General features: G+C 43.8%; 1 protein-coding gene across 50 annotated transcripts in view; it reads left to right on the top strand.

The window, feature by feature from the left end:
- EPB41L3 (erythrocyte membrane protein band 4.1 like 3) overlaps positions 1-12,878 on the top strand; it is a 227,614-nt gene extending 214,736 nt beyond the window's left edge. For 16 of the 50 annotated variants that reach the window (XM_069568384.1, XM_069568382.1, XM_069568383.1 and 13 more), the window contains 8 exons: positions 5,124-5,825; positions 6,313-6,435; positions 7,019-7,402; positions 8,191-8,322; positions 9,577-9,675; positions 10,103-10,183; positions 10,453-10,569; positions 11,752-12,878. In XM_069568384.1, coding sequence (XP_069424485.1) covers positions 5,124-5,825; positions 6,313-6,435; positions 7,019-7,402; positions 8,191-8,322; positions 9,577-9,675; positions 10,103-10,183; positions 10,453-10,563 — 1,632 coding nt within the window. In that variant the 3' untranslated portion in view covers positions 10,564-10,569; positions 11,752-12,878. Of the gene's footprint in view, positions 1-5,123; positions 5,826-6,312; positions 6,436-7,018; positions 7,403-8,190; positions 8,323-9,576; positions 9,676-10,102; positions 10,184-10,452; positions 10,577-11,751 lie in introns of all 50 variants that reach the window. The other 34 variants (XM_069568419.1, XM_069568421.1, XM_069568401.1 and 31 more) reach the window with 6 other exon arrangements.
- Positions 12,879-25,481: the final 12,603 nt, after the last annotated feature.

Below are 25,481 nucleotides of genomic sequence, written 5' to 3'. Positions count from 1 at the left end.
TAATGTGAAGTGTGAATTTTATTGCCAGTTGTTTCGCATTTCAAATGTTTGAGTTCGTAGTAGACAAGAGGCCACAATGTCCCAAAGAAGCAAATGATAGCAAATCCTCCTGAACTTTGTAAAACAGACAAACCCGCACATAGAGCCCATGGAATGGACGGTAGATGGATGAGATGTGAAGGGTGTCGGGTACATCTTCTGTCCACAGATACGTCCCATGGCAGCCTTTTTGTGATGCAGTCACAGGCCTAGTCCATATCAGGGGAATAGTGAAAGTGTTACTGGCTCAGTTGGGTCCGACTCTTTGCAACCCCATGGACTGTAGCCCGCCTGATTTCTCGATCCATGAAATTTTCCAGGCAAGAATACTGGAGTGGGTTGCCATTTCCATCTCCAGGAGATCTTCCTGACCTAGGGATTGAACTCTGGTCTCCCACATTGTAGGCAGATTCTTTACTGTCTGAGCCACTAGGGGAATATTCCTTCATGGTTATATGAATACTGAGAATTTCCACATTCTAACCACAGTGCAATACAGGGTAACACTTATACATTGCCAGTGCTGTCCCCTTTTCTAAGGTGGCAGGCAATTTTACTGATATATAAGCTTAGCACAATCAACCCTCCCTATTCATGGATTCCAGATTGTGCACATTCACCTATTCACTGAAATTTATTGTAATCCTAAAATACTAAACATTTTCATGATAATTTGCAGACAGGTGCAAAGTGGTTAAAAGATAAACAGTTGCTCAAGGCATCCTCAGATAAGGCTCAACAGGTAACAAGTCTCAGGTCTGATACTGTAAGCACGCGTCCTTTCCATAGCCTGTTGAATGCCACGTTTCTGCTTTTTTATGTTCTTGTTGGTGATTTTCACTGTCTAAAATGACCTCCAGGCACAGCACTGAAGTGCTCTCTAGTATTCCCAAGTACAGGAAGGCTATGGTGTGCCTTATAGGAAAATATGTGTGTTAGGTAAGCTTTGTTCAGGATTAAGTTACAGTACTGCTGACTGTAAGTTTGATGTTAATGGATCAATAATATATATTAAAGTAGTGGTCTTTAAACAAAAACACACATAAAACAAGGTTATGCATTGATCAGTTGATGAAAATTTCATGACCAGAGGCACCCAGGAACCTGACCCAGTCTTTCCCCTAGGAGCCATGGTTCAAGCAGTCACTAGTCCAGTGTTCACTGATTCAGTGTTCATGGCAACTTCATAGACCATAATTGTCATGAATACCTAGAATCAGCTCTCTTTATGCATTTTTCTGCTTTCTTGTCCAAGTTTACTTTTGCTAGGTCTCAGATGGCCCTTAAATTGGGCCAAAAAAAAAAAAATTCCATTCACCATGGATCATCTATACATGCTAGAGAGAATCATCTTTATTATCTGAATCTGACTTCTGTGACTTTGCATTTAGACTTTGGGGTACAACTCTGGATGCATATTACAATCACCTACAAGACTTTTAAACTACTGATACCTGGGTTCTGCATCAGAGTCTGATTTAATCAGAGGTGCACCTCACACATTACCCTTACTTAAAAGCTCTCCACAGAATTGTAATGCACAACCAAATTTGAGAACCCTCAACCCAAGCAGAAATGAAAGTCACAGCTCCATAGAGACCCTTATGAGCAAGTAACAGCTCTGTGAATTTTGCAGGCCACTATAGGGCCTTGTGTCCCAATTATGACATAGACATGAATGTTTAAGTAACTAAATGAAATAGAGTGTGCATCTGACTCTGTCTTGAAAGTGAAGTCACTCAGTTGGATTCGACGCTTTCAGACCCCATGGACTATATCCCACCAGGCCCCGCCATCCATGGGATTTTCCAGGCAAGAGTACTGGAGTGGGTTACCGTTTCCTTCTCCAGGGGATCTTCCCTACCCAGGGATCAAACCCTGGTCTCCCTCATTGCAGGCAGACTCTGTCTTAACCCCTAGTAAATGTCTCAATCATTAGCTTCTCTTTATCAATACCTCTTCACTTCTCTTTAGTCAAACTCACTGGGTTGGAGTCGATCATGCATAGGATTAATGGTAAATTTGTACCCTCACGTTACCCGTTTCTGTTATAGGGTATGCACAGTTCTGAGTGCGGACCATGTGGACATTTTTAATTACAGACACAGACGTTGTTAAAATTAGTTGATGTCAGATAACAGGATATGCTGAAAACCACTGTTTTCCTGCTGCTGGGTCTTTTTTTTAAGCTTTCATCCTAGGAAAAACATTTAGCTCAGTGATTATAATTAGAAGCCTAGTCTTGGTATTCTGAAAAGTACCTATAATTTCAACCTTTCCTTCCTGTTTCTTATTTCTGTTGGAAAAAGAGGCTCTGATTGAAAGTTTAAAGCATAAATCCACATTTAATGATTCCACAGGGTACAGTTTGTCTCTTCCAATATCTTTCTCCAAAATGGGGCAGGACAGAATTTTTTTTTTCCCCTTCAAAATGTCTTCTTTGTTCCTTATTTAAAAGGAGCATCTGAGAGCAGTGCTATCAGAATCTGTCAGCAGGCCCTTCTGGAGAACACTCCAGATGCTCCTCTATAACCTCTTGCAGGAAAATGATTAAATAGAGTACTGAAAGCTTTGTAAACACATACACAGGAATTTTAAATACCTCTGATAAAATTATACTGTTTAACAAACAGCAAGAAGGTTTATTTTCAAAGTTCCATTCATCTTGATACTCTGAACTCTGTTACCATTTTTAAATTGCTTCACCAAAATGTCCTTTCTATCACTATTCTGTGGAGTTTTATTAGCTACTGAGCCTGAACAGAGAGACAGGCTCAGTAATTATTGTATTGTCCCTTGAATTACACATTTTTAATACTAAAGAAAGAAATTAAAATAGATGAAAGGAAAATACCTGTTTTAACATGACATAATGCAGTGTTTTTCTTAAGTTTATATGTTAAAGACGAGTACGATTTGAAGTACTTAATTCTTCACCAAGATATTCTGAAGCTGACTTTTCAGAATTACTCACCATGTTATAAAAGCTCAAATAAAGCTATAATCTTGAGTATATTTTATGTTTATTTGTAGAATAAAGACCTCAAGTAGGCTGGGTATTTCAGATTAGTAGGTAATACAATGATCCGTATTCCCTTCCTCTGCATCAGGCAGCTCTCCAGTGCAGAATATGATGAAGAATTTGTCAGAAATGGAAGTGAGGATTTATTCCCAACTTATTTTTTTTAATCTTAGCATTTTCATTGGAATACTCATTTCTACAGTATTGCAGATGACAGCCATATAAACACCTATTGAGACGCCAGGAAGTCCTTTATTCCACTCTTGCATGTTCTGTGTTTGTAGAAATGAGAAATGTTTGAGTTCTAAAACCACCAGAGAGTCACAGAATAATCTGTTTCACTTTGGAAATAATTATTCAACTTTGACATTAATTTTCCAAATTAACAGACAGTAATTCTTCTGGGGAAAAAAAAATGAATGACTGTTATATGTGTAGCACAAGAAAAGAGCTCTCTTCCTAACTTGATTTTTTGGAAACTGTCTGCTTCCTCCTCTCCCATCCAACCCCCTTTATTCAAACAGACTGAAGAAGAAAGGGAGATTTCAGAAAAGGTTCTATTTTTGCAGCAAGGAAGCTCTCCATTCTTTGAGTCTCAGGTAAAAAACAAACATTAAGGAATCAGAGGGAATTGCTCCTCAGATTTCAGTGTCATTCAAATATCTTTAGTTTTTTCTTTCTTTTCAAAATTTACCTTGCTTGTCACCAAGGTAGGTATATCATTTTTGCCTAGATTCCTGGGAGGGAAAATAGGGAATTTTCTTACTATTTTAGTTATCCGTTAGCCATCATTTCTTTGTGGCCTTTGCTTCTCAGTGATTATGTCTGTGTTTGGTCATTGAAGCATTATGATTATAGTTTGTAATGATATTATTGGGCCTTTTTGCTGTCTCTCTCACCCATAGAGCCATGGTAATTCAGATGACCTTGATTGACTTTGAAAGTTCTGAACTTTTACTGGTTTTCCCACTAGCAGAGTGTGACACAGAAAATTCAGGAAGGAGACTCAGCAATCTCTGTGTTTACCTCTCGTCAAATCATTTTCCAGAAAACTGTCCCGTCGACCCTAGAGGTTACTTTTCAATTCATTTCATTTAATCCAGCACCAGTCTGTAGATGGGTCTGTCATCTTCTTTCTTAAGCCCCGCCCCCTCCAATTTTAGCTTCAGGCTTTCAGGCAAGGATAAATAAGAAAGTAAAAAACATCCGAGATCAAAATGTAAAGCAAGGCATTCCCCTGCTCCTGGCTTGGTTTCTCTTCCCTCTGTAACTTGTTAGACTAAGTCACCTGCTAACCTCTCCATAGGCTTCCCAAATACAGAAGTTTCGTAACTCCCATTTCTTCTGCCTTTTTGGAACTAACACTAAGGAAAGTGGCAAAGAAACTCCTGAGACAATGAACTTTGGTTGTAAATAAGTTCGGAACAATGTGCAGACAAGTATAGCCTATTTTTTAAAAGGCTCTGAACAATGTGCTAACGGTGGGAAATAGTTCATTACCATGCCTGGAACACAAGTGCACTCAGTATTTATGGATAATAAGTGCTAGAGTGGATTCCAGCACCCATATAAGGAAATATAATTCACAAACACAGAAAATGATTTTCACAGAAGTTTGTGGAAATGCTGGCACGTACTTTGTGAGAACAACAGATGTGAAGTGCAATGTTCTATTTTACATGGAAAACAGTCTTTTCTGTGTCCACCTAAGTAAAGCTGAATAACATGTACAACAGCTTCAAAAAGGTTTTATAATCTTGAAATACAAAATGACCAGACATTGAGTACAAGATCAGATATATTCCTTGCAAAATTTACCACTAAAGTATTTTAAGAAATCTGAAATTGCAGGTCTGCAATAGATCATACTCTGAGTTGAAGGCTAGAGTTATCAGATGAGAAGAGATTGCAGCTGTAAGTAATAGATCACAACCCCTGCCCTGGACACTCACCTCCCAGACCGAGTGTAGCTCTCATCTAGATTGCCTTTTTTAGAGGATTCTTATTTTAGAAATGAAATACCATCAGAATTTCTAATTTAGCTTTTATATTTCAAATATAGGGCACAGAGGATTGGGTTATTGTAGACAAAGTGCCCACTGAGGTAGCTGATGGTGATTCGAGAAAGACTGTGACGTACAAGGTGGTGACCTTGAGCAGTAGAACTGGTGACATCCCCACCGACCTCTTAGGATCGAGCACCGTGGAAGTGCAGAGCTTCGAAGACTTGGCCCAAGAAATGCACTTGAAGGAAGAGAACAAGCAGAAGATATACACTCTCGGAAAGTCCTATGACACCGTGTCGGGAAAAATTGTCACGATGACCGGAAAAGGCAGAGAAGGCGAGAAGGTGCTGTCGCCCTCCACTGTGGAGCGGGGACTGGCCGAGTCCATAAAGACCCCCCTTGTCCTGGCCGAGTTCGAGGTCCTGGGAGCTGTGGCCGAGGACAGGGCCAGGAGGGGGGCCGAGGTCCACACCCCGAAGCGGAGGCTGTCGGAGTCGCTGGCCCCCATCAAGGAAGCCGAGTCCCGACGGCAGAGCCCAGAGGACGATGCTGTGGGGAAAGCCCAGGTGCCCAGGAGGGATGCTGGCCTGGAGGGCCCGCGACTGGGCCGAGCGGAGCCCGAGGCCGAGGCCTTGAAGGTGGGGCCCTTTGGTCCCCGCAGGAAGAGCCTGTCCGAGTGGAGGTACTCGCAGGAACCGGCCGTCACCGTCGCCACTGCCCGTTATGTCGTCACCAAGTCGGCCGCATCCCGAGTCGTGGTAACCGGGGCCGCCTTTGGGCCGCCGTTTCCGATTCCAGCATGACTGTTTGCAGAGGCAGCCCTTCCACCCCAGCCTTTCCGTTTCTCTGGCTGTTTGGCTTATGTTGAGAGCCGCCAACCCAAGCTTTTTGGTTGTTTTCATGGTTAAAAGTCACCACGCGGTCCGACGTGCACCTTGAGACACCTGCCGTTTTATTTCAGCTCTTGTCCCCGAGGTGGGGTGGTGCTGCCGGCCTTGCGGGGCAAGGAAAGGATCTGCTTCACCCAGCACCGCCCCAACCCAGGAACTCTGTCCGCTTTCCCAAACCAGAGCCCCTGCTCACCCCGATGACTGGCTGTTTTGAGTTCCCCTCCCTTTCTGTAGCTCCCGCCATCCCTCTCCCTGGGTCCCACACCCACCGTTGTGTCTCACCGGCTGTGAATGTGTACATGCCCACGTGTGTCCCAACCACTGTGCCTGACTCTCCATTTCTCTGTTCACTCAGACCAAACAGACCTCTGGCGAAAAGCTCATGGACGGCTCAGAAATCCTCAGCTTATTAGAGTCCGCGAGAAAACCGACAGAGTTCATAGGCGCGGTCACTTCCACTTCTCAAAGCTGGGTGCAGGTGGCCGTTTGTTTCCATGCCCCGTGTCTCTGCTCTGCCTTTTTGCCTTTTCTTTATGCCTTTTTGATGTGTGTGTGTGTGTGTGTTTTCTATCCAGGTGGCTTTGCCTTAAATACCTGAGAGGGTCTTCACTTCCACCCCTCTGTGCCTTCCCCACATATACATCACATGTCTTCAGTTCCATTATAAGAACATACTTCAGATGTTCAGAAAGTAATCTTGCTGACACATTTTAACAGCATTTAATTTTTAAAGCATCTTATGTCATCTGTTAGGTCTGAAGAAGCCGCCGAGACTGATAGGCATGTGTCCCCATGCTTTCGTTTTGTTTTGATTTTTAAATTGCATTTTATACTGCACTCTTTCTTTTGCAACATCCCAGAGGAGCAGCACAAGTTTGAGTGTGTGTTTCGGGGTATCAAAGATTCTGGTGGGGAGAATGAAAGCTAAATTATACTTTCTGTAAGTGCTTCTGGGTATAAGCACAGATACCCCAGTGAGTGGCTTCTTTTGGTTTTTTTGCCTTTTGACCTTTGCTTGGTGGAAAGTCATACTGATGCCACAATTTTTTTTTTCCATGCAGAAAACAGAAGTCAAGACGGAGTCCAGCGATATAGAGACAGAAACAGCCCAGCAACCCCAGCCACCTAGTGTGGAGAAGGTTGTGCAGGAAACGGTGTTGGTGGAGGAGAGACATGTAATGAATGTGCATGCGAGCGGGGATGCTTGTTACGCAGCTGGAGATGACGCAGACACTGCGACCCAGGCAGCACCTGCTGATGCTTCTGGCGCAAAAGGGAAGGAGGGCTCAGCTCTTACTGAGGGGGCAAAGGAGGAGAAAGGGGAGGTGGCCGATAAAGTTGTTGTGGAGCAGGACGAAATGGCTACTGTTTCCTGTGAGCCAGAGGAGGAGCAGAGTGCAGCCGTCCACGTTTCAGAAACTTTGGAACAAAAACCTCATTTTGAGGTAACTAATAGTTAATATTCCTTGTAGCACTAAAGCAAGTCCCTAAAATTTAGTTAAGTGTAAAGGCGGGGCTACGTGTTGATAATTTTCTTCCTTTTCCAAGAGCAGTTTGTTTCTCCTCTTAACTGCCTTCTTGCATGGCAACTGTGGGTCTCCGTGCTGGTTTCCATCTTTGGGATCACATGCAAACATAGATAATGATGATTAATAATCTACAGTTCCAGGAAATAATTCTTACTGTTGTAATTACTGTAATTGGCAGTAAACCTGGGAGATGCATGGCCAGCCAAGATATTAGAAAACTTGATAGATCTATTTCTGATCAGTGTACTTATCCAGAAGGGCCACAGCCAGGCTTGCCCAGGCACCAAGTGCTAGAGTTTATTCTTTCTTTTCTTTTATTGAGATCTCAGAAGTATATGTAGGCAGGGGTGGTTCAATGTCTTATTACTTGCTCCTTTTCTCTAAGAAGTTATGGAATAAAAGGCTAATTTATGGTTTTCAATCTATTAAAATTAGTTCTTGAGATAGAAGAGAGGGAATATTAAAATGCGGGTGTTTTTTCAGTTTCCTTCAAAATGTTTTCCTTTACCTGGAACATTCCATATGAATTCTGGGAAACTCACATATATCTGTTGTATGCCTCATTCCCCAACTTACCCCCATGTAAAACATAAACATTTATTTCATACTAACCTGTGCTTATATAGCCACCAAGACGGGAGGGGGAAAATATATGTGTCTGTGCAAAATTTAAGAACCACTCTGCCTCCTTCCCATTGGTGTAGTCTTCAACTGTGAAGACAGAAACCATCAGCTTTGGCAGCGTTTCACCAGGAGAAGTAAAGCTAGAAATTTCTACCAAGGAAGTGCCGGTAGTTCACACAGAAACAAAAACCATAACGTATGAATCAGCACAGGTAAGAGTCTAAGAAGCCCAGAGCCCTGGCACCTGTTTCACCCCGTGCATGCCTTCGTGCACCTGAGTGTAATTAGTGAAAGTGTTACTCAGTCATGTCCAACTCTTTGTAGCCCCATGGGTTGTAACCTGCCAGGCTCCTCTGTCCATGGGATTCTCCAGGCAAGAATACTGGAGTTGAGTAGCCTTTCCCTTCTCCAGGGGATGTTTCCAACCCAGGGATTGAACCCAGGTCTCCCCACATTGCAGGTGGATTCTTTACCAGCTGAGCCACAAGGGAAGCCCAAGAATACTGGAGTCGATAGCCTATCCCTTCTCCAGCAGATCTTCCCGACCCAGGAATCGAACCAGGGTCTCCTGCGTTACAGGCGGATTCTTTACCAACTGAGCTATGAGGGAAGCCAAAATGTAGGAAGAGGCTCAGAAATCTCATCTCCCTCACTGTTTAGATAAGGAAAAGCACTAGTTCCACCGGCCCCTGCTTACACTTCTGAAGTCATGCTTTTTTGTGTTTTTGTTGTTTTTAACAATAGTGACCATTTAGTAAGCCTATTATGTACCACATACTCTACAAACATCCCACATAAATCTCATAAATAAGGCGGTGGTGGTGGTGGTTCAGTTGCTAAGTTGTGTCCAACTCTGCAACCCCATGGACTGCAGCACACCAGGCTTCCCTGTCCTTCACTGTCGACTCTCTCCTGGAGTTTGCTCAGACTCAACATCTGTTGAATCAGTGATGTCATCCAACTATTTCATCCTCTGTCGTCCCCTTCTTCTCCTGCCTTCAATCTTTCCCAGCATCGGGGTCTTTTCCAATGCGTCAGCTCTTTGCATCAGGTGGCCAAAGTATTGGAGCTTCAGCTTCAGCATCAGTCCTTCCAGTGACTATTCAGGGTTGATTTCTTTAGGATTGGTTGGGTAGAATTTTTTTTTTTTCACTTTTAATTTGGCCACGCAGCACAGCTTGTAGGATCTCAGTTCTTCTTCCAATGATTGAAGCTGGACCACTGCAATAAAAGCATCTAATCCTAACTGCTAGAGCACCAGAGACCTCCCAGCAAGGATTTTCTTATATTTCTATCTTTAGTTCACAGCGGCCGTGTTTGGTCCAGTCTAGAGTCAGTGGCAGCTCTCAGGGCTATCAGGGAAGCACAGTGATTGTGCAGGTAACTAAGTCATCACCGTGCCCTCAAGCAACAGAGCGGGCATCCTGGAGAGATAATGTGTCGTGTCTCCCACTTGGCTTGCTTAGGTCGATCTTGGTGCTGACTTGGAGCCAGGTGTGCTCATGAGCGCGCAGACCATCACATCTGAAACCACCAGCACCACGACCACCACCCACATCACCAAAGTAAGTGGACTGGGAACAGATCCAGGGAGGTGTCCGTGCAGAACCCCCAGGTTGCGCTGCACCTGCAGGCACCTGCATGAATACCAGGATGCCAAGCACTGCCTTGGAGCTCTCACAGCTGCTGTTTATGATGCCTCCATCCTCACCTGCCGAGTTCTGCTTAGGAACATGCATTCAACACCGTTGGCGTAGCACTTAGCTCCATTGCTTCGCATATGACAGACGTTTCAGAAACACCAGCCAGCCAAACCCAAAGGAATCTATTCTGTCTTTGCTTCTGAAACTAACAGTTGTAAATAACTGCCATAGGAGTCCATGTCCACTTTTAAAGAATGAATGAAGCTACTTAAAGCCGAGTCAGCATTTTCTACCATTTCCCCCAGTCAACAGGGACGGTAACGTCGTAACACTTGTCTGTTGCTTTCAGACTGTGAAAGGAGGCATTTCAGAGACGAGGATTGAGAAGCGAATCGTCATCACTGGAGACGCGGACATTGACCATGACCAGGTATCTCGTGAGAGAGGGTGGATACCCTGGCAGGGAACCTCGAGAAAGACCGGCTGGCCCTACTTTGCCCAGAGCCATCCTCCTAGTCCAGCCTGTAGTCAGTTTTCAGAATTAACTTTCCAGCACACAAAGTATAAGCCCCTTGGCAGTCGTTGTACTCCATTTGTGAGTTGTGTAGATAGATCTAGCTCATGAGTCTCCTCCTTGCTCTGACCATGCATGTTCCACCTCCTTTTTGTCTCTGCCCTCCTGTGATTTCCCGGGGATAGGCGCTGGCTCAGGCAATTAAAGAGGCCAAAGAGCAGCATCCTGACATGTCAGTGACCAAAGTAGTGGTCCATAAAGAGACAGAGATCAGCCCGGAGGATGGAGAAGACTGAGCCCAGGTAAGAGGTGGGTGCTGCTTCTCCAGGCTTGGCCTTGGCTGGCATGTGGCCCGGGGCCTCCCTCTCTCCCTCCCCTCACCTCCTCCTTTTCTCCTTTTTCTCTCACTGGCATTTGCAGGGCTGGATATCAAGAGGATGGAGAATTGGTGTGTGGATACTGGTTTGTTTGAGATTTAACAGGCTCCATGCTATGGACTTTTGATGTCCCCCCTGCCAGTTAGAGGATAAAGAGAAAGCAGAGACTGCTTGCATGGTCCTGCACGTCTTCCCTTTCAGTCCATGCTCCTCTCATTAGCCAGGTCTGAAAGGTCGTGTTTGTTGGATTTCACTGGCCATGTAGCCTAATCAGCTCTAATATGGTTTTGTTCTGAGAGGTGCAATTTGTGTGTTCCAAACACTAGGGAAATAAAATGATGCCCATTCTAATGCCAGCATTATCCCATTATTAGCTTCCTCGTCAACTGTGTTTGGTTCTGGCCTGTTTATGCTTTTGTTTTGCTTCGTTTTACAATTTGAAACCAAACCACTCACTCTCACTGTGGATGTCATCTATTTTCCTATGTACTTTGGGATGGTTTTTTTTTTTCCCCAGAGTGTAGCACTGTGTCTCAGGAGGAGGCAAAAATGCAGTCTTATGGTCCTGCTTTCCTTCAGGAAACGCATGCCTTTCCAGCTGCTGTTTGGCCAGCATCATAAGCAGACAGCATCTCCTGTGTGTCCTCAGACTTGTTATGCATACTAACCCACCTGCAAGAACTTGATGAACACTGAACATGCTTGGAGGGCTTTGAATGCTGAATGCAGCTCCTTGCGCACTTGGTTATGTAATAAAAATCTTTTAAATGCTCTACCTGTGTAAAGGAAGTTAGTTCTCTAACATTGGTTTAGAAACCTAGATTGATAAGTGGCCTCTCTCAAAGGAAGAATGTAAAAATCACTCATCATATTCAAGTTAAGAAGGAAAGCAAAAAAAGAAAAAGTTTCTTTTCAGTGCGGTCAGCAACTTGGGTAATGATGAGGTTATTTCAGAAGAAGCCTGTCCATGACATACACTGGTGTTTTACAGTATCTTGTCCAGAAGAGCATTTAATAACCTTGTGAGATACTTGCCACCTGACTTCAGTCTGAGGGAAACTCTCATGTATTTTCAAATGAGTAACTGATCAAATCTCTCTTCTACAGGAATAACCTAGGCTGCACACGAAGCCAGTTATGCAAACCATTAGGAAAAAACAGAGTCTATATGGCGTTCCCTCTTCTAACCCACTGACTTGTATCTGCCCATGGACAATTTCAATCCAGAAGAACTGACTTTGACCATTTGATAAAGACACTGGCAGAGAGATCTTCCCATAATAAAGCAATCTGAATCAGCACCACTAAACCGATATTGCATGAAGCAACGATACAGTTACAAAAAGAGCAGCATTTTTACTTTTCACACCGTGTCTCCGTTTTCGGCTCCACCTGCACGTTCATAACCAACAATACAAACCGTGATCTCATGTAACACATACAGCAGTCCATGCCTTTCATAGCTGATGATGATTAAAGTCTAAACAAAATTGCAGTTTCTTAGGTGGCAAATCTTTTGTTTACAGATCAACAAAGATTACCCTCAACTGCTAGAAGCTGTCTAGGTCCACTGTGTCAGGTTTTTCCCAGATTAGATGTGCCAATAACCGAGTTTATTCAGTAAACAACTTGAATCTTGTTATTTGTTTCCTCTGGTTTATTACTCTCACCCATTAATGGTAATGACTCTCCGGAAATATTTAATGCTCACAATCCTGCTTTGTGTAATCTAATTTAATTCGTTATAAGGTAGTACTGATTTTAGCATATTAATGTGATTTCTTCCCTGTCATCTGCTTTGGTCCGTGTTCAATCTGGAAAGCTTCCCAGGGTACCCTGACAAGTCCTAAATATGTAAAATGTCATTATTTTGGAAAGAAAACCTGTATTTTTGTTAGTTTACCATAATGATGAAACTTCACTCCAGGAAAACTCGTTGGGCTTCAGTTGCTTTTGTTTCCTTTCTTCATTTCTCCTTCCTTGTATTTTTTTTTTAATTTTCTTTTTTTACTTGAAAAAAGTGTTTTATTTCCAAATCTGGTCCATATTTACAATCTAGTTCAGAGCCAAGCCTTAAACTGTACAGAATTTCCACTGTAATTAAACTATTTAGCATTGAGTTATAAATAGCCTTCAAGAAGATATATTCTCCATTTCACTGTCAACTGCATCGCACAGCCCCTGGTGAATGTATGTTTCCGCATAGCAAAATAAAAATGGTCAATGCATTTAAATCTCTAATTCTCTACGTGTAATACTTTCAGGATCAGACGCATTTGGCCCAGAGCTAACATTTGCATGACATCAAAGGCCTCATTCATCTGCAGGATAGAGAGCGCCTGTCTTTTTTCCAGGATAAAAAGTACAGAGAGATGGTGAACAAACTACGTGTAGATAAACGTTGGATTGCCTATGGAAGCCTGGAAAAGTACAGCGAGTATCACAGAACCTCGTTTTCACCATTTTTGTTTTTCTGTTAGAAGGGAGGCTCTGTTGAAAACCCAGTGCTTCTGGAGCCTTTTAATTCTACCGGAGAGACACCTCTGTCTTGCATTAGCACCAGAGCTGAGCAGATAAGGAGGCCAGTCTGCAGGGCCCTATGTGTTCCCGCGGCTGATTCACATCGAGCTCCTCGAGTGCTGGGGACTAAGAATCAGACTTTCTGTTGCCAGCTGCCCACCTAACTCCTGAGTGTATCCACTGGCACTTCGTCCCTCACTTCCCAACTTTAAAAAAAAAAAACACCCTTCATTAAATTTTTTTTTCCAGAAAATTATTAATATATTTGACCACATTTATTGTGTTACGTTGCTCAGTTGTGTCCAACTCTTCACAAACTCCTGGACCGTGTCCTGCCAGGCTCCTCTGCCCATGGGATTCTCCAGGCAAGAATACTGGAGTGGGTTGCCATGCCCTCCTCCGGGGGATCTTTCCAACCCAGAGATCGAATCTGTGTCTCCTGCATTGGCAGGTGGATTCTTTACCTGGGAAGCCCTATTTGACCACATATCTTAGCCCTATTGAGGGAGTCAGATTCTTATCATTTCTCTCTGAAGTTCTCAGTCTGTCCTTACTGTCAAGACTAACTGTTCATTTTCGGAACTGAAGCATCATTTTAATTGTGCTTGAAGCCAGTCCAAAACTGTCTTGAGAAAAGTTAACACTTTTACTGATAGGAAAATGACAAGTGGCCTCCCAAAGATGCCAGCACCTGGTCTGCTGACTTTGTATCCAAGTTGTACCTGTGTTCCTGGTTTTATTTATTTTTCTGAAATTCTTATTGAGGTATAATTGATGTATATTATTTTCAGGGTACAATATCATAATTTCATATTTTGTATATGTTGTGAATATAAACCCCCCCGTAAATCCAGTTACTGCTGTCGCCATACACAGCACAATTTTTTTTCTTGTGCTGAGAACTTTTAAAGTTTACTCTCTTAACCTTTAAATATATGTTAATAATATGGTATTAATTATTACAGTCACCATGCTGTCTGTGTTTGCTGTGTTTACCAAACCTAGCATTTTATGTTCCTCTGCCCTCAGCAGTAAGGGCTTACTCATTTTTATGAAATTATACATTGTCAAGGAAGCTACATGTTCTCAGCTTTCTTTTCCTTCTATCATGCTTCTCAGACTTTTTCCAGCTTCCTTCTACTATTCCAAATCACTGTCACATACTGCTGTCTCTGACCGCAGTGCCCACTTCTAGTACCGAAATCTGTATCTGCTTTCCATTGCTTTATAACATGACAAACCTAGACAGCATATTAAAAAGCAGAGACATCGCTTTGCCAACAAAGGTCCATATAGTCAGGGTTATGGTTTTTCCAGTAGTCTCATATGGATGTGAGGGTTGGACCACAAAGAAAGCTGAGCACCGAAGAATTGATGCTTTTGAATTGTGGTGTTAGAGAAGACTGTTGAGAGTCCCTTGGACAGCAGGGAGATCAAACCAGGCAATTCCTAAAGAAAATCAACCCTGAATATTCATTAGAAGGACTGATTGTGAAGCTGAAACTCCAATACTTTGGCCACTTGATGTGAAGAGTCAACTCATTGGAAAAGACCCTGATGCTAGGAAGAATGGAGGGCTGGAGGAGAAGGGGACGACAGAGGATGAGATGGTTGGATGGCATCACCAACTCAATGGACATGAGTTTAAGTAAACCCCAGGAGTTGGTGATGGACAGGGAGGCCTGACGTGCTGCTGTCCATGGGGTCACAAAGAGTCGAACACAACTTAGTGACTAAACAAGAAGTCTAAAAGACCCTGTCTATCACACTTGCAGAAACTGAAGAATTCCACTCCAGTTACCTACTTGCCTCCCAGAAAATAAATGCTTGCTTCTCAATTTGCTCAAAAATTCAGGTCCAGGGTCATAAGAAAACAGGAATTTATGAATCTCTCCAAATGAGCAGAGCAAGTTACAAACCTGAAGGCATTGTGGTCCAGCCTACTGGTGACCTGTGTACAAGCCTGTGTGCCTGCTCACTCGGTCCTGTCTGACTTTTGCAACGCCATGGACTGTCACCTGCCAGGCTCCTCTGTTCATGGGATTTCCCAGATAAGAATACTGGAGTGGGTTACCATTTCCTTCTTCAGGGGATCATCCCAACCCAGGGATCAAACCTGAGTCTCTTGCATCTCCTGCATTCTTTACCAGCTAAGCCGCCCAGGAAGCCCCTTGTGCTCCAGCCTACTGATGACCTGCTGCTAAGTCACTTCAGTCGTGTCCAACTCTGTGCGACCCCATAGACGGCAGCCCACCAGGCTCCCCCGTCCATGGGATTTTCCAGGCAAGAGTACTGGAGTGGGTTGCCATTGCCTTCTCCACTGATGACCTGGACTTCCATGCTAATCACATAGCGATGTGCAGAAACATTTGTTGCGGAGTTGCTGAGTCCTCCAAAATCTTCATGATGTTTTCTCTGGAGTCACAGAGCGAATGGCTAAGACCAGGCAATAGCCCTCCTTCCACGCTTTCTGCCCAGTGGAGCCGGCGTGGAGCTCAGCCCAGGTGTGAGGCACAGCCTTCATGGACACCTCGGGCTCCTTCTGCGGTGTTGGGATTAATGGACAGAGCTGCATTGATGCTGAAACTTCACTGCCCCAGCGAGAGAGGCGGGCAACACTAATAATGGGATTTTCTGCAGCTTCACTCTCCTGGAAGAATTTTTCCATCCTCTATTCTGTGTACATGCAAAATCACTTCAGTCATGTCCAGCTCTCTGCGACCCTATGGACCATAGCCTACCCGGCTCCTCTGTCCATGGGATTCCCCAAGCAAGAATCCTGCAGTTGCCATGCCCTCTAGGGAATCTTCCCAACCCTGGGATCGAACCCACATCTCTTACATCTCCTACATTGGCCGATGGGTTCTTTACCACTTGCACCACCTGGGAAGTGACCTCTATTCCCTATTCCTTTCTGATTTCCCAGACCACCATGCCCCTTCTGCTGGGCACTGTGTGTGAGTTCATGCAACCTGTAGAATTCTTCCATTAATTTTTTTAAACAATCCATTTCCTTCATTCTTTCCAGCACGTCTATTATGTTATATTTTCTAAATCAACATCAATTGTAGCTATTTTTTGAAAACCAACGTGGAATCTACAACGGGACTCTAAAATGCTCCTAACTTACAAATGAGGGTTATAGGTACCTCCATGAAATTCTCCCTTATCTTTCTCGCTATGGTCAATTAACCAGTGTCAGAAGCGTCTGCTGTGACTTGCTGTAGAGGTGGCCTCATATTTGTTTGTTTAACTTATTTGTTTAATTGAAGGATAGTTGATTTACAGTATTGATTTGATTTCTGTCGTACATCAACACAGCCTCGTGTTTTAATAGGTATTTACTCACTAAGTAGAATTGGGTTATTCTAGTTTTTGGTAAATACATTTTTGTAGCAGGTCATTGGTACGTGTAAAATTGTATTCTCAGAAATGACATTTCATTTTGCCAAATCATTTCTTATCAGAGCTGATTAATTCTGAGGAAGAGCCATGGAGTTAATGTTTCCCCAGGAGTGTTACACACATGCACACCCACAATAGCCTCTTATGTTTCTTTGAGATAAGTGTAATCTTTTAAGGGATTGGACACGTTGTTGCATTGCAAGCTCAAGGGAGAGCTTATCAACCAAGATAATATGTGGGTTTTCATGGCACCCCACGCAACAAGGAGGAACCAGAGTATTCTGGGGCTGAATTCCAGGCATAAACACTCTTCTTGAACAATACTGAAATCTAAGTGATCCCTGAAGACATGCAGTGACAAAGAAATGCACGTTTTAATACACTATGATTTTATGATAATCAGCCAAAACACCACTGTAAGTCTAAGCTGTGGAAGGGTGCAAAGCAAAAGCCACTTCTTGTGGGAGTGTCAGTTGCAGATTTGCAGTAGAATCAAGGAAGACAGGTATTTTCGAGTTTTTTACAAACTTTTGACCCAGCAAATCCACTTCGGGAGATTCTTCCTAAATCCAGCACAGAAGTTTATAGAAGTTAATGTACCATCCTGTTTGCCACAGTGTTACTCATAAAAACCAAAGTGTTTAAACAGTAAATATTCAGCAAAGTGGAAAATTTATAAGTAATGGTATTTTCCTAAGATGGAAGACTGTACAATGCCCAAGAATTGTAGAATACTGACCTGATAGAGGAATTAATCCTAGTAAATGTAAAAATAGGTAAAACAGTTTATACCTGATGCTGAGCAGGCAGACATACTGTCTGTGCATAGAAAAGACAGAAACATCAGCCAAAATGGTACCAGTGGTTTTCAGAGGAGAGAACATCTAATGATTTTCTTTCTTCTTTGTGCTGTTGTATTTCTCCTGTTTCTTCAAGTGTCTGTCACCTTTATCATATATATATATGATGTATATATCATATATATATATATAACCATTGATTTGGGAACAGTAAGAAATGTAAATGAGAAATTTGGAAAACTGACTTTTTCCTGGAACTTCAAAGCCATTATTACCCTCACCAAATGTTACAGATGCTTTGTTCAACACGGATTTCTTTAGCCATGCTCTAATTAGAATGGTGATAGATGAGTTTCTATTACAGATAATAAAGCTATTTATAGTAACACTCCATGCGAAATCTTTCCAAATGAATAAGGTTTGCTTTGTATGAATACATATTTGTGATTCAGGAAGTGCATTTGCTTTTGATGGACAGTAATTTAGTATACTGTGTAAGTAATTTTTAAGTGTTACCACAGTATAATTGAAAGATAATGCTTCTCTGGGTGTGCTTAATTTTTACTTTCCTCTGCATAAAGCTGTCTCTCACCGGTGCTGTCTTTTTTTTAAGCAAGCATGGCTTAAAACAAAACCAAACTCAAACACTGGACCCAGCAACCCTGCATTCCACCCCTTTTTTGTCACCTTAAGGCAATGACTTGAGCATTTGAGCCTTGGTTGACTCAACATAAAAAGGGAACAACAGCCAATTACAAAGGTTGTTACAGCGAAAACCCTTTGATTCTATGACAGTCAGCACCCTATAGAAACACCTGAGAATGTTCTTTGTAAAACAGAAAGCAGAAGTTTGATGTAATGACCTGATTTGTCCCCCACGTCCCACCACGCTGGGCATCCCTTATTCTGTACATGAGAACACAAACTGATTTATCTCAGGAAGAGCAGATTGCTTTTGCTTGTGAAAAAAATAGCCCTCTGCTTGGGCTGCAAAAATCTTTTCTTGTTAGGCTTCAAGCAATGAGAAAGACCCTAGCTAGGATCCTTCTCCATATCCAGGTCAACATTCACTTTGTTCAGAGGGGCAAAAAAGATGCACAGTGCGTGATGACCCTCGTGCTGAGTTGATATTGTCCATGAAACCACGGCTATGAGGCAGCCAGCTCAATGTCTTGCAATGTTCAGCATGAAACCAAAACTACACACACAACCATCCCAAGATTCTGACATGGCTTGTCAGATAAGGTGTGAGTGTAGGGTGTGCACATATTGGTGGATTCACTATATTAATTTTTTGTGTTGGGATTTTATATTTGCAGGGGCCCTTTTTGTATGAATAGAGAGTTGCTAAGTGACAATATAGAACATGCTTGAGGTGCTGCGTTTCCAATACCTTTCCTAGGGATGCTCTCCAAGGACTAAGAAGAAATTCACAGGCAGCTCAAGCTCTGTGTTTTCTGGAGCAGTGGGTCTTAAGCCTAAACATACATTAAAACCACCTGGGAATTTGTTTTTAAAGATGCTACAGTCTGAGCTACTGGAGCATCTGAGTCCTGGTCTGGAGGTGGGGCTCAGCATTACTATTATTTAAGAGATTGCAGATGAATGCCATGGACAGCCAGTGAGGGGTGGGGCACTGGTCTCAGAAAGATATCTCAGACCCAGCATGCATTGGAACACATGGAGTTTCCCAGCAACTCCATGGGTCTGGGGTAGGACCTGAGAATGAGTGTTTCTAGCAAGCTCTCAGATGCTTCTGATGCCTGAGGTCCAAAGATGGCAGACACTGGGACAACTTCTGGTTATTCTGGTAGAAGGAGCACTGATTTAGGACTGAGAAGAGCTGGGTGGCAAGTTTCTTAACCTATGGCAATCCATCTTCTAGAAAAGGAAAATAACTTATCCACATAAAAATTATTGTGAAGATTTATTGAGACAGTATTCTCAGCATCACTTAAGGAATGTTTCTAGTGCTGAATAAGCCTAAGGCAATACTATGATCTCCCCACATATTGGGAGCCTGTGACAGAAAGCGGGGGTGGCCCCTTGAGCATTAAGAAGCAGGATGGTCAAGTGATGAAGGCAATACAAGTACCACCTGTAGTCAGGATGGAAATATTAACTCCAGTCCAAGAAATTGTAGGGCAACAGGAATTGCCTTGGAAATACTGATAAGAATCACCAAAGTGACAGTTTACAAGGAGGCACCAAAAATAATTTTTAAAATATTGCAATGATGCCCCACAAAGTGCTTCGGCATTGTTTATAATCACCCAACACAGGCTCAGAAGGCCTTGAAATAAACTACACTAGAGAGGAAGAAAGTCATGGCCACTCAGAAGGATGCTTGTAAAGAGGTGAGCAGGCAGATGAAAGAAGCCATCTGCAGTAGATGTGATGGGAGGTGCTGTGGTGATGAGTGATGGTTGTTTAATCACTAAGTTGTGTCCAACTCTTGCGACCCCGTGGACTGTGTGTAGCCTGCCAGGCTCCTCTGTCCATGGGATTTCCCAGGGAAGAATAGTGTAGTGGGTTACCATTTCCTTCTCCAGGGGATCTTCCCAACCCAGGGATCGAACCTGCATCTCCTGCACTGGCAGGTGAATTCTTTACAACTGAGCCACCTGGGAAGCCCGAGTGACAATTAGCCCAGAGGAGAAAGAGCATCTCTTGAGTACGACAGGAGAAGCGACTTTGGAATTGATCCTTAAGGTATGCGGAGTTCATCAGACATCAGACAAAGGAGGTGGGGATGGAGGGTGAAGAGCAGGACTCAGGAAATAGAAGCTTCTCACCAGGAACAGTTTGTAGGTCTGGCACTTGATGCTTCCAAGTAGCCATCTGCTGCCAGTTCTTCCTCTGCTCTGCTAACTCTGGGAATGTTAACCTACATGACAATTTAATGGAGACCATCAGAGGTGTAAGGGAAACATCCCAAGAGAGACGATGCCAGTACAAGTGACTGAGGGTCACCAAAGGACTACTGATTGCAACGTCCGACCCCAGGAGGAGCCGTGGCTGAAGTCCAAAGGCAGGGCTGTAGAGGGAAGGATGGGGATGGAGGAGGGGGTTTTATAGCTTGGAGCGGGTGATGGAGGTTGTGGGGAGTCTCCTCTCTGGAGGTGATAAAGGAAAAACAAAACGTCCAACAGTGTCAGCTCTGGGGACTGGCTTAGGATATCCAAGAAATTTGGAGCTGGGTTGAATTTCTTCCAGCTTTATAATTCTAGATTTATATAAGTGGTAGCTTGCCATGTAGGGAAAGTTTAAAAATAGGAAAACATGTTCTTCAAGTGCAAGGAGAATTATCAAAACTATTTAAAAAGATAGAACTAAGAAATTCAACAGAATTTTTTGGTAAAAAAAATATTGTTTAATTTTTTTATACCTATTTCTCAATTACCAGAAATAGGTAGGACAGTCTGATTAGTTTATGCCATCCTTCATACCTGACTTAAAAGTCTGACAGTACTGTGTGATATACTTAATACTAATAATACTATGAATAATTTCTTTGAGAATTCAAAACACCTTTTCAGAATTTTTCCATGTATCAGAGTCTTCATATATTTCTCCTCACTACACAGTGTTGTGGAGACAGGAGGTGAAGGAAATGACCCCCACTGACCTCAGGACAGATTCTTAAAGTTGCTTTTTGGAATAAATTCCTTGTAACAGTCTGTTTTCACATGACTCTCAAAAAAGTACAATATAAAATTTATATGCAAATATTAGGTGCTTTGAATTTTAAAAAACTTGAATTTAAGGTGGAGGGGATTTTCCTACAAAAAGATACAGAGGTGATCCATTTGAAGCATGACATTACCCCCCTTCTGTCTGGAGAGAAAATTATCAGGAGTGTCTGGGGAAACTGAACCAGCTTTAGGTCTTATTGGTATTGGCTGGGATGTTCTGTTGGATTCTAAAATACAGTGAAATTTTGGCACAGTGGTAAAGAATCCACCTACCATTGCAGGAAACACAGGTTCAATCTCTGGTCCAGGAAGATCCCCTGGAGAAGGATATGGCAAGCCACTCCAGTATTCTTGCCTGGAAAATCCCATGGTTAGAGGAGCCTGGCGGGCTACAGTCCATGGGGTCCCAAAAGAGTCGGACATGACTTAGGGACTAAAACCACCATCCTTAGGGACAAAGACATCCTGAAACATCCAGGGTGAGACAGCTTGACTTGCTTGTATCGAAATCATCTCTCAGCTTTCTTTAAGTCATTTCTGAGAAAGCAAGAGTTTTCCATCCATCAGGGTTAGCAGGTGGGAGTCAATGGAGGAAGGGAGTGGGTTGGAAGGTGGGAACTGGGAGCAGAGGGACCAGCCAGCACAGCCTGGATCTGTGCTTGGAGCTACCTAGCAGGAATTAAAGAGGCTGCCGCAAACCCAAGACCAGGTGACAGGCACAGGTAAGAGCACATGAACATCGGCGGGAAATGTTGACCGGGGCGAGGTGAGCTTGGAAGGTTGCGGAGAAAGTCGGGCTTCCTCCTGGACATGCAGGATCCAGCAACTTACGAAGGACTGGCTGCTCTGCATGTAGCTGACTTTTGAGAACTCTGTTATTGGCATGTTTGCTTGTCATTCCCCTTCCTTCTAAAAGTGATCTGGCAGGAGTGGGAGACCAGGGGGAGGCGGAAGTCCAGCCGAGTGTGCTGGGCAGTTGGGTGCCCATTCATAAAGGGCTGGTGATAAGTGGATGTTATTTAAGAACGCATGACTAATGTCTAGCTGTCATTCCCTTGCCATGCTCCATGAGACGCCCCTGCTGTGCCCAGAATGGCTCCTACAGAATTTTTTGACAGGTGCTCTATTTTGTAAAGAATGAACACCTGACTTCAGCCCTTAGAGACATGAAAAAAGGAAAACGCAAGCACCATTTATAAGGCCATGCACCATGAGAGGTGACTTGTAAGTCACCCCTCCTACACACACGCAACTCAGCCCTTTGCTGACAGCTCTAGCCATCTCCCGATGCCCACCACACCTGTCTAGGATGGCTTTTCCAGAAGCTTCCCCATCCTGTTGATTTCACTTAACCCCACCATAAGCAGTCTTTCATTAATGTCTCGGTCATCCTCTTCTGCGGGTGCCATTTGTTCCCACAAGAACACTTGATCTGTACAACCAGCTCTGTGATGCTGGGCAGTTATTTAAGCTCTTTCTTTCACATCTTCAGGTGGAGAGTTGTAAAGGGCTCGTCTGAACCATGTCAAAATGACAGTACATGACCAGCTCTGACCTAAAAAATGGCAATGTCATTTGCTGTGAGAATGACTTGAATATAAAACAATTCAAATAGTGCCCAACAGACTGTAAGCATTCCTTTCTAGTTATGATGCTCGTGGATGTGTCCTAAGTCGCTTCAGTCGTGTCCGACTCTTTGCACCATTATGGGATGTAGCCTGCCAGGCTCCTCTGGCCATGGGATTCTCCAGGCAAAAATACTGGCCTGAGTTGCCATGCCCTCCTCCAGGGGATCTTCCTGACCTAGGGACTGAACCTGTGTCTCTTACTCTTCTGCATTGGCAGGAGGGTTCTTTATCACTAGTGCCACTTGGCAAGTCCCTATGATGCTCAGATGCTATAAGTGATCTCTTTGCCCCACAACAGCAAGTCTGTGCTGCCTCCTCCTCCCCCATCCCAGGTAGACACCCCTCAAGTAGTATAGGGCTTCCTCACCCAGCCCAGAGGCAAAGTCAGACCTTAGGAAGGAAAGGTGCTGCTTTTCAACTCCATGGCCCTGTTCTTCTAGTCTCACCCACCAGGGACTTCCACACCCACCACCTGCTCCTCTAGCACAAGGGGTGCCTGGCATCTTGGCACAGAATGTTTTCATAGAAATGCTCTGCTTAACAGGAGGGTTCCATCACTGTTAATGAAACTGTGGGTGAACATGGGTTAAATCTGTTTCACCTGTAACCTCACTAATTGTGGCTGGACAAGGTTCACATGTCCTCCAGCTGCACAGAGCCTGAACAATGAGATGTTTGACTCAGTTCTCTTCCAGAGTCTTAGACCAGCTGTGTCTAGCTGGAGCTGAACTGGTTGAGACTGGATAGGACCACTGACCCTCCATCTGGGCATGTGCGAGTGTCCCGCAGCTTGGTGACCTTTTGACTTCAGAGGGTGGAAAACTCCACCGTCAGACTGTGCCAAGCACCTCCCTTCTTACGGTGCACAGGCCTGTGGCTGAGCTGCACCTGCGCAGAACGAGGAGGTCCCACCTGCTTCTCATTACCTTTCCCGTGACCCCTATGCTCTCTGAACCTGGGAGGCCAGCTCACCCAAGGAATACCCTAGCCCCTTTCTTCTGGGAGCTGCATCTGAGGCTTTGTTCTCTTTCTGCGTTAGGCTGCCTTGTGCACAAGTCCCATCTCTGCTGCAGAGCCTGAGGGCTCAGTGTTCAGCCCACTGGGCGTCAGGCAAAAGCAAACCTCGTTCCTTAACGTTAATCCTTTACTCACGTGCAGTTGCCCTGGTAAGTGGGGTTCTGTGCACTGGCCTAGAGGCTCTAGAACCTTTGTGTAATTTTGGTATTTGGGAACTTATGTTTTGAATTTCAAACTTTTTACAAATAAATGTAAGTTGCAGGACTTGGGGAAAGGGGTGTTGAGCTACCTGATTGACTGACTATGACCCAAATCTAGAGCAGAGCTTAAGTTGTCCAGGACTGGATCAGGGGAAGGGGGTGATTTTCCGTGGGTAGGAACACTCCAAAGAGGTTAAAACATACATGTGTGTCTGTATGATGCCCCCAGCTGTCCTCACTCTAATTCTTTGCAGCTCATTTATTCTAAATCTGTGCTTCCTATGTAAGCTGTCTCTTCTAAATAACATCAAAACCTCTCGGAGGTCCCTCTTTAATGTCTAGACTTGTCATAAAACTTTTGCATCCTGCCTCTCAATACCAGATCCCAGCCAAGTCCTAGGTCCTTTCGCCTTTGAGTTTAATTTAGAGCATGTTTAGGAAAGTGAAATATTAAAGAACTGAAGCAGACCTGTAACGATGAAGAATTAAGACAAGTTAAAGGTAAACATTTCTATCCCTTTTTGAACTTCTGGATAATATGCTGAAGGACAAAGGAGGCAAAGGAGGTGGCATCTTTTAGGGGGAGGGGGTCTTAAAAAAGGGAGGGGACACTTCTTTGGTGGCTCAGTGGGCTAAGAATCTGCCTGCTAATGCAGGGGACACAGGTTCTAGCCCTGGCCCAGGAAGATTCAACAACAACTGAACCTGTGCTCTAGGGCTCGTGAGTCTCTGCTACTAAGGCCCCGCGCCCTAGAGCCCATGTTCCCCTACAAGAGAAGTCATAGCAGTGAGAAGCCTGAGCACAACTAGAGAAAACCTGTGCGCAACAGAGACCCAGCGTGGCCAGAAATAAAAATTACAATTTAAAAAAGGGGAGGGGGGATTTTCCTGGTGGTTCAGTGGTTAGGACTCCATGCTTTCGCTGCTCAGGGCCGAGGTTCAATCCCTGACTGGGGAACTAAGATCCCACAAGCGGCAGCATCTCCCCCTACCAAAAAAAGAAAAGAATGATACTATTGAGGCCAACCTTCCCTTACTTTTGTGACATCCACTGTCAGTTTCCCTACAGGCACACTCTGTTGGCTGAGCATCCTTCAGGGGTCCCACTATTAGAAAGATCAAAGATTTGCCTGTTACATCAGCAAAATACATTAGGGATGAACTCCTAACAAGGAAGGCATTGGGCTCATGGGGAATATTAATTAATTTAAAGTGGAAACATTTTTTCCACACTGTTGATAAGAGATGGAAACCCACCACCCCACCTGTACTCTGGGTATAGGGTGAGTGGAAGGAAGATAGTAACAGCAACGTTAATTCAGACAGAATTCAACAAACATAATTCACAGGGTTCAATTCGCAGCTGGTGCTGAGAATGAAATTATTGCTGTTGTTGGTTAGCTACTAAGTCGTGTTCAACTCTTTTGCAACACCATGGACTGTAGCCCTCCAGGCTCCTTTGTCCACGGGATTTCCCAGGCAAAAATACGAGAGTGGGTTGCCATTGCCTTCTCCAGAGGATCTTCCCGACTCGGGGATTGAACCCAGGTCTCCTGTATTGGCAGGATGTTT

Source organism: Ovis canadensis, chromosome 23 (genome assembly GCF_042477335.2).
Source record: "Ovis canadensis isolate MfBH-ARS-UI-01 breed Bighorn chromosome 23, ARS-UI_OviCan_v2, whole genome shotgun sequence".
In the NCBI taxonomy this organism is placed as follows: Eukaryota; Metazoa; Chordata; class Mammalia; order Artiodactyla; family Bovidae; genus Ovis; species Ovis canadensis.
This window is presented reverse-complemented; position numbering and strand designations above follow the sequence as displayed.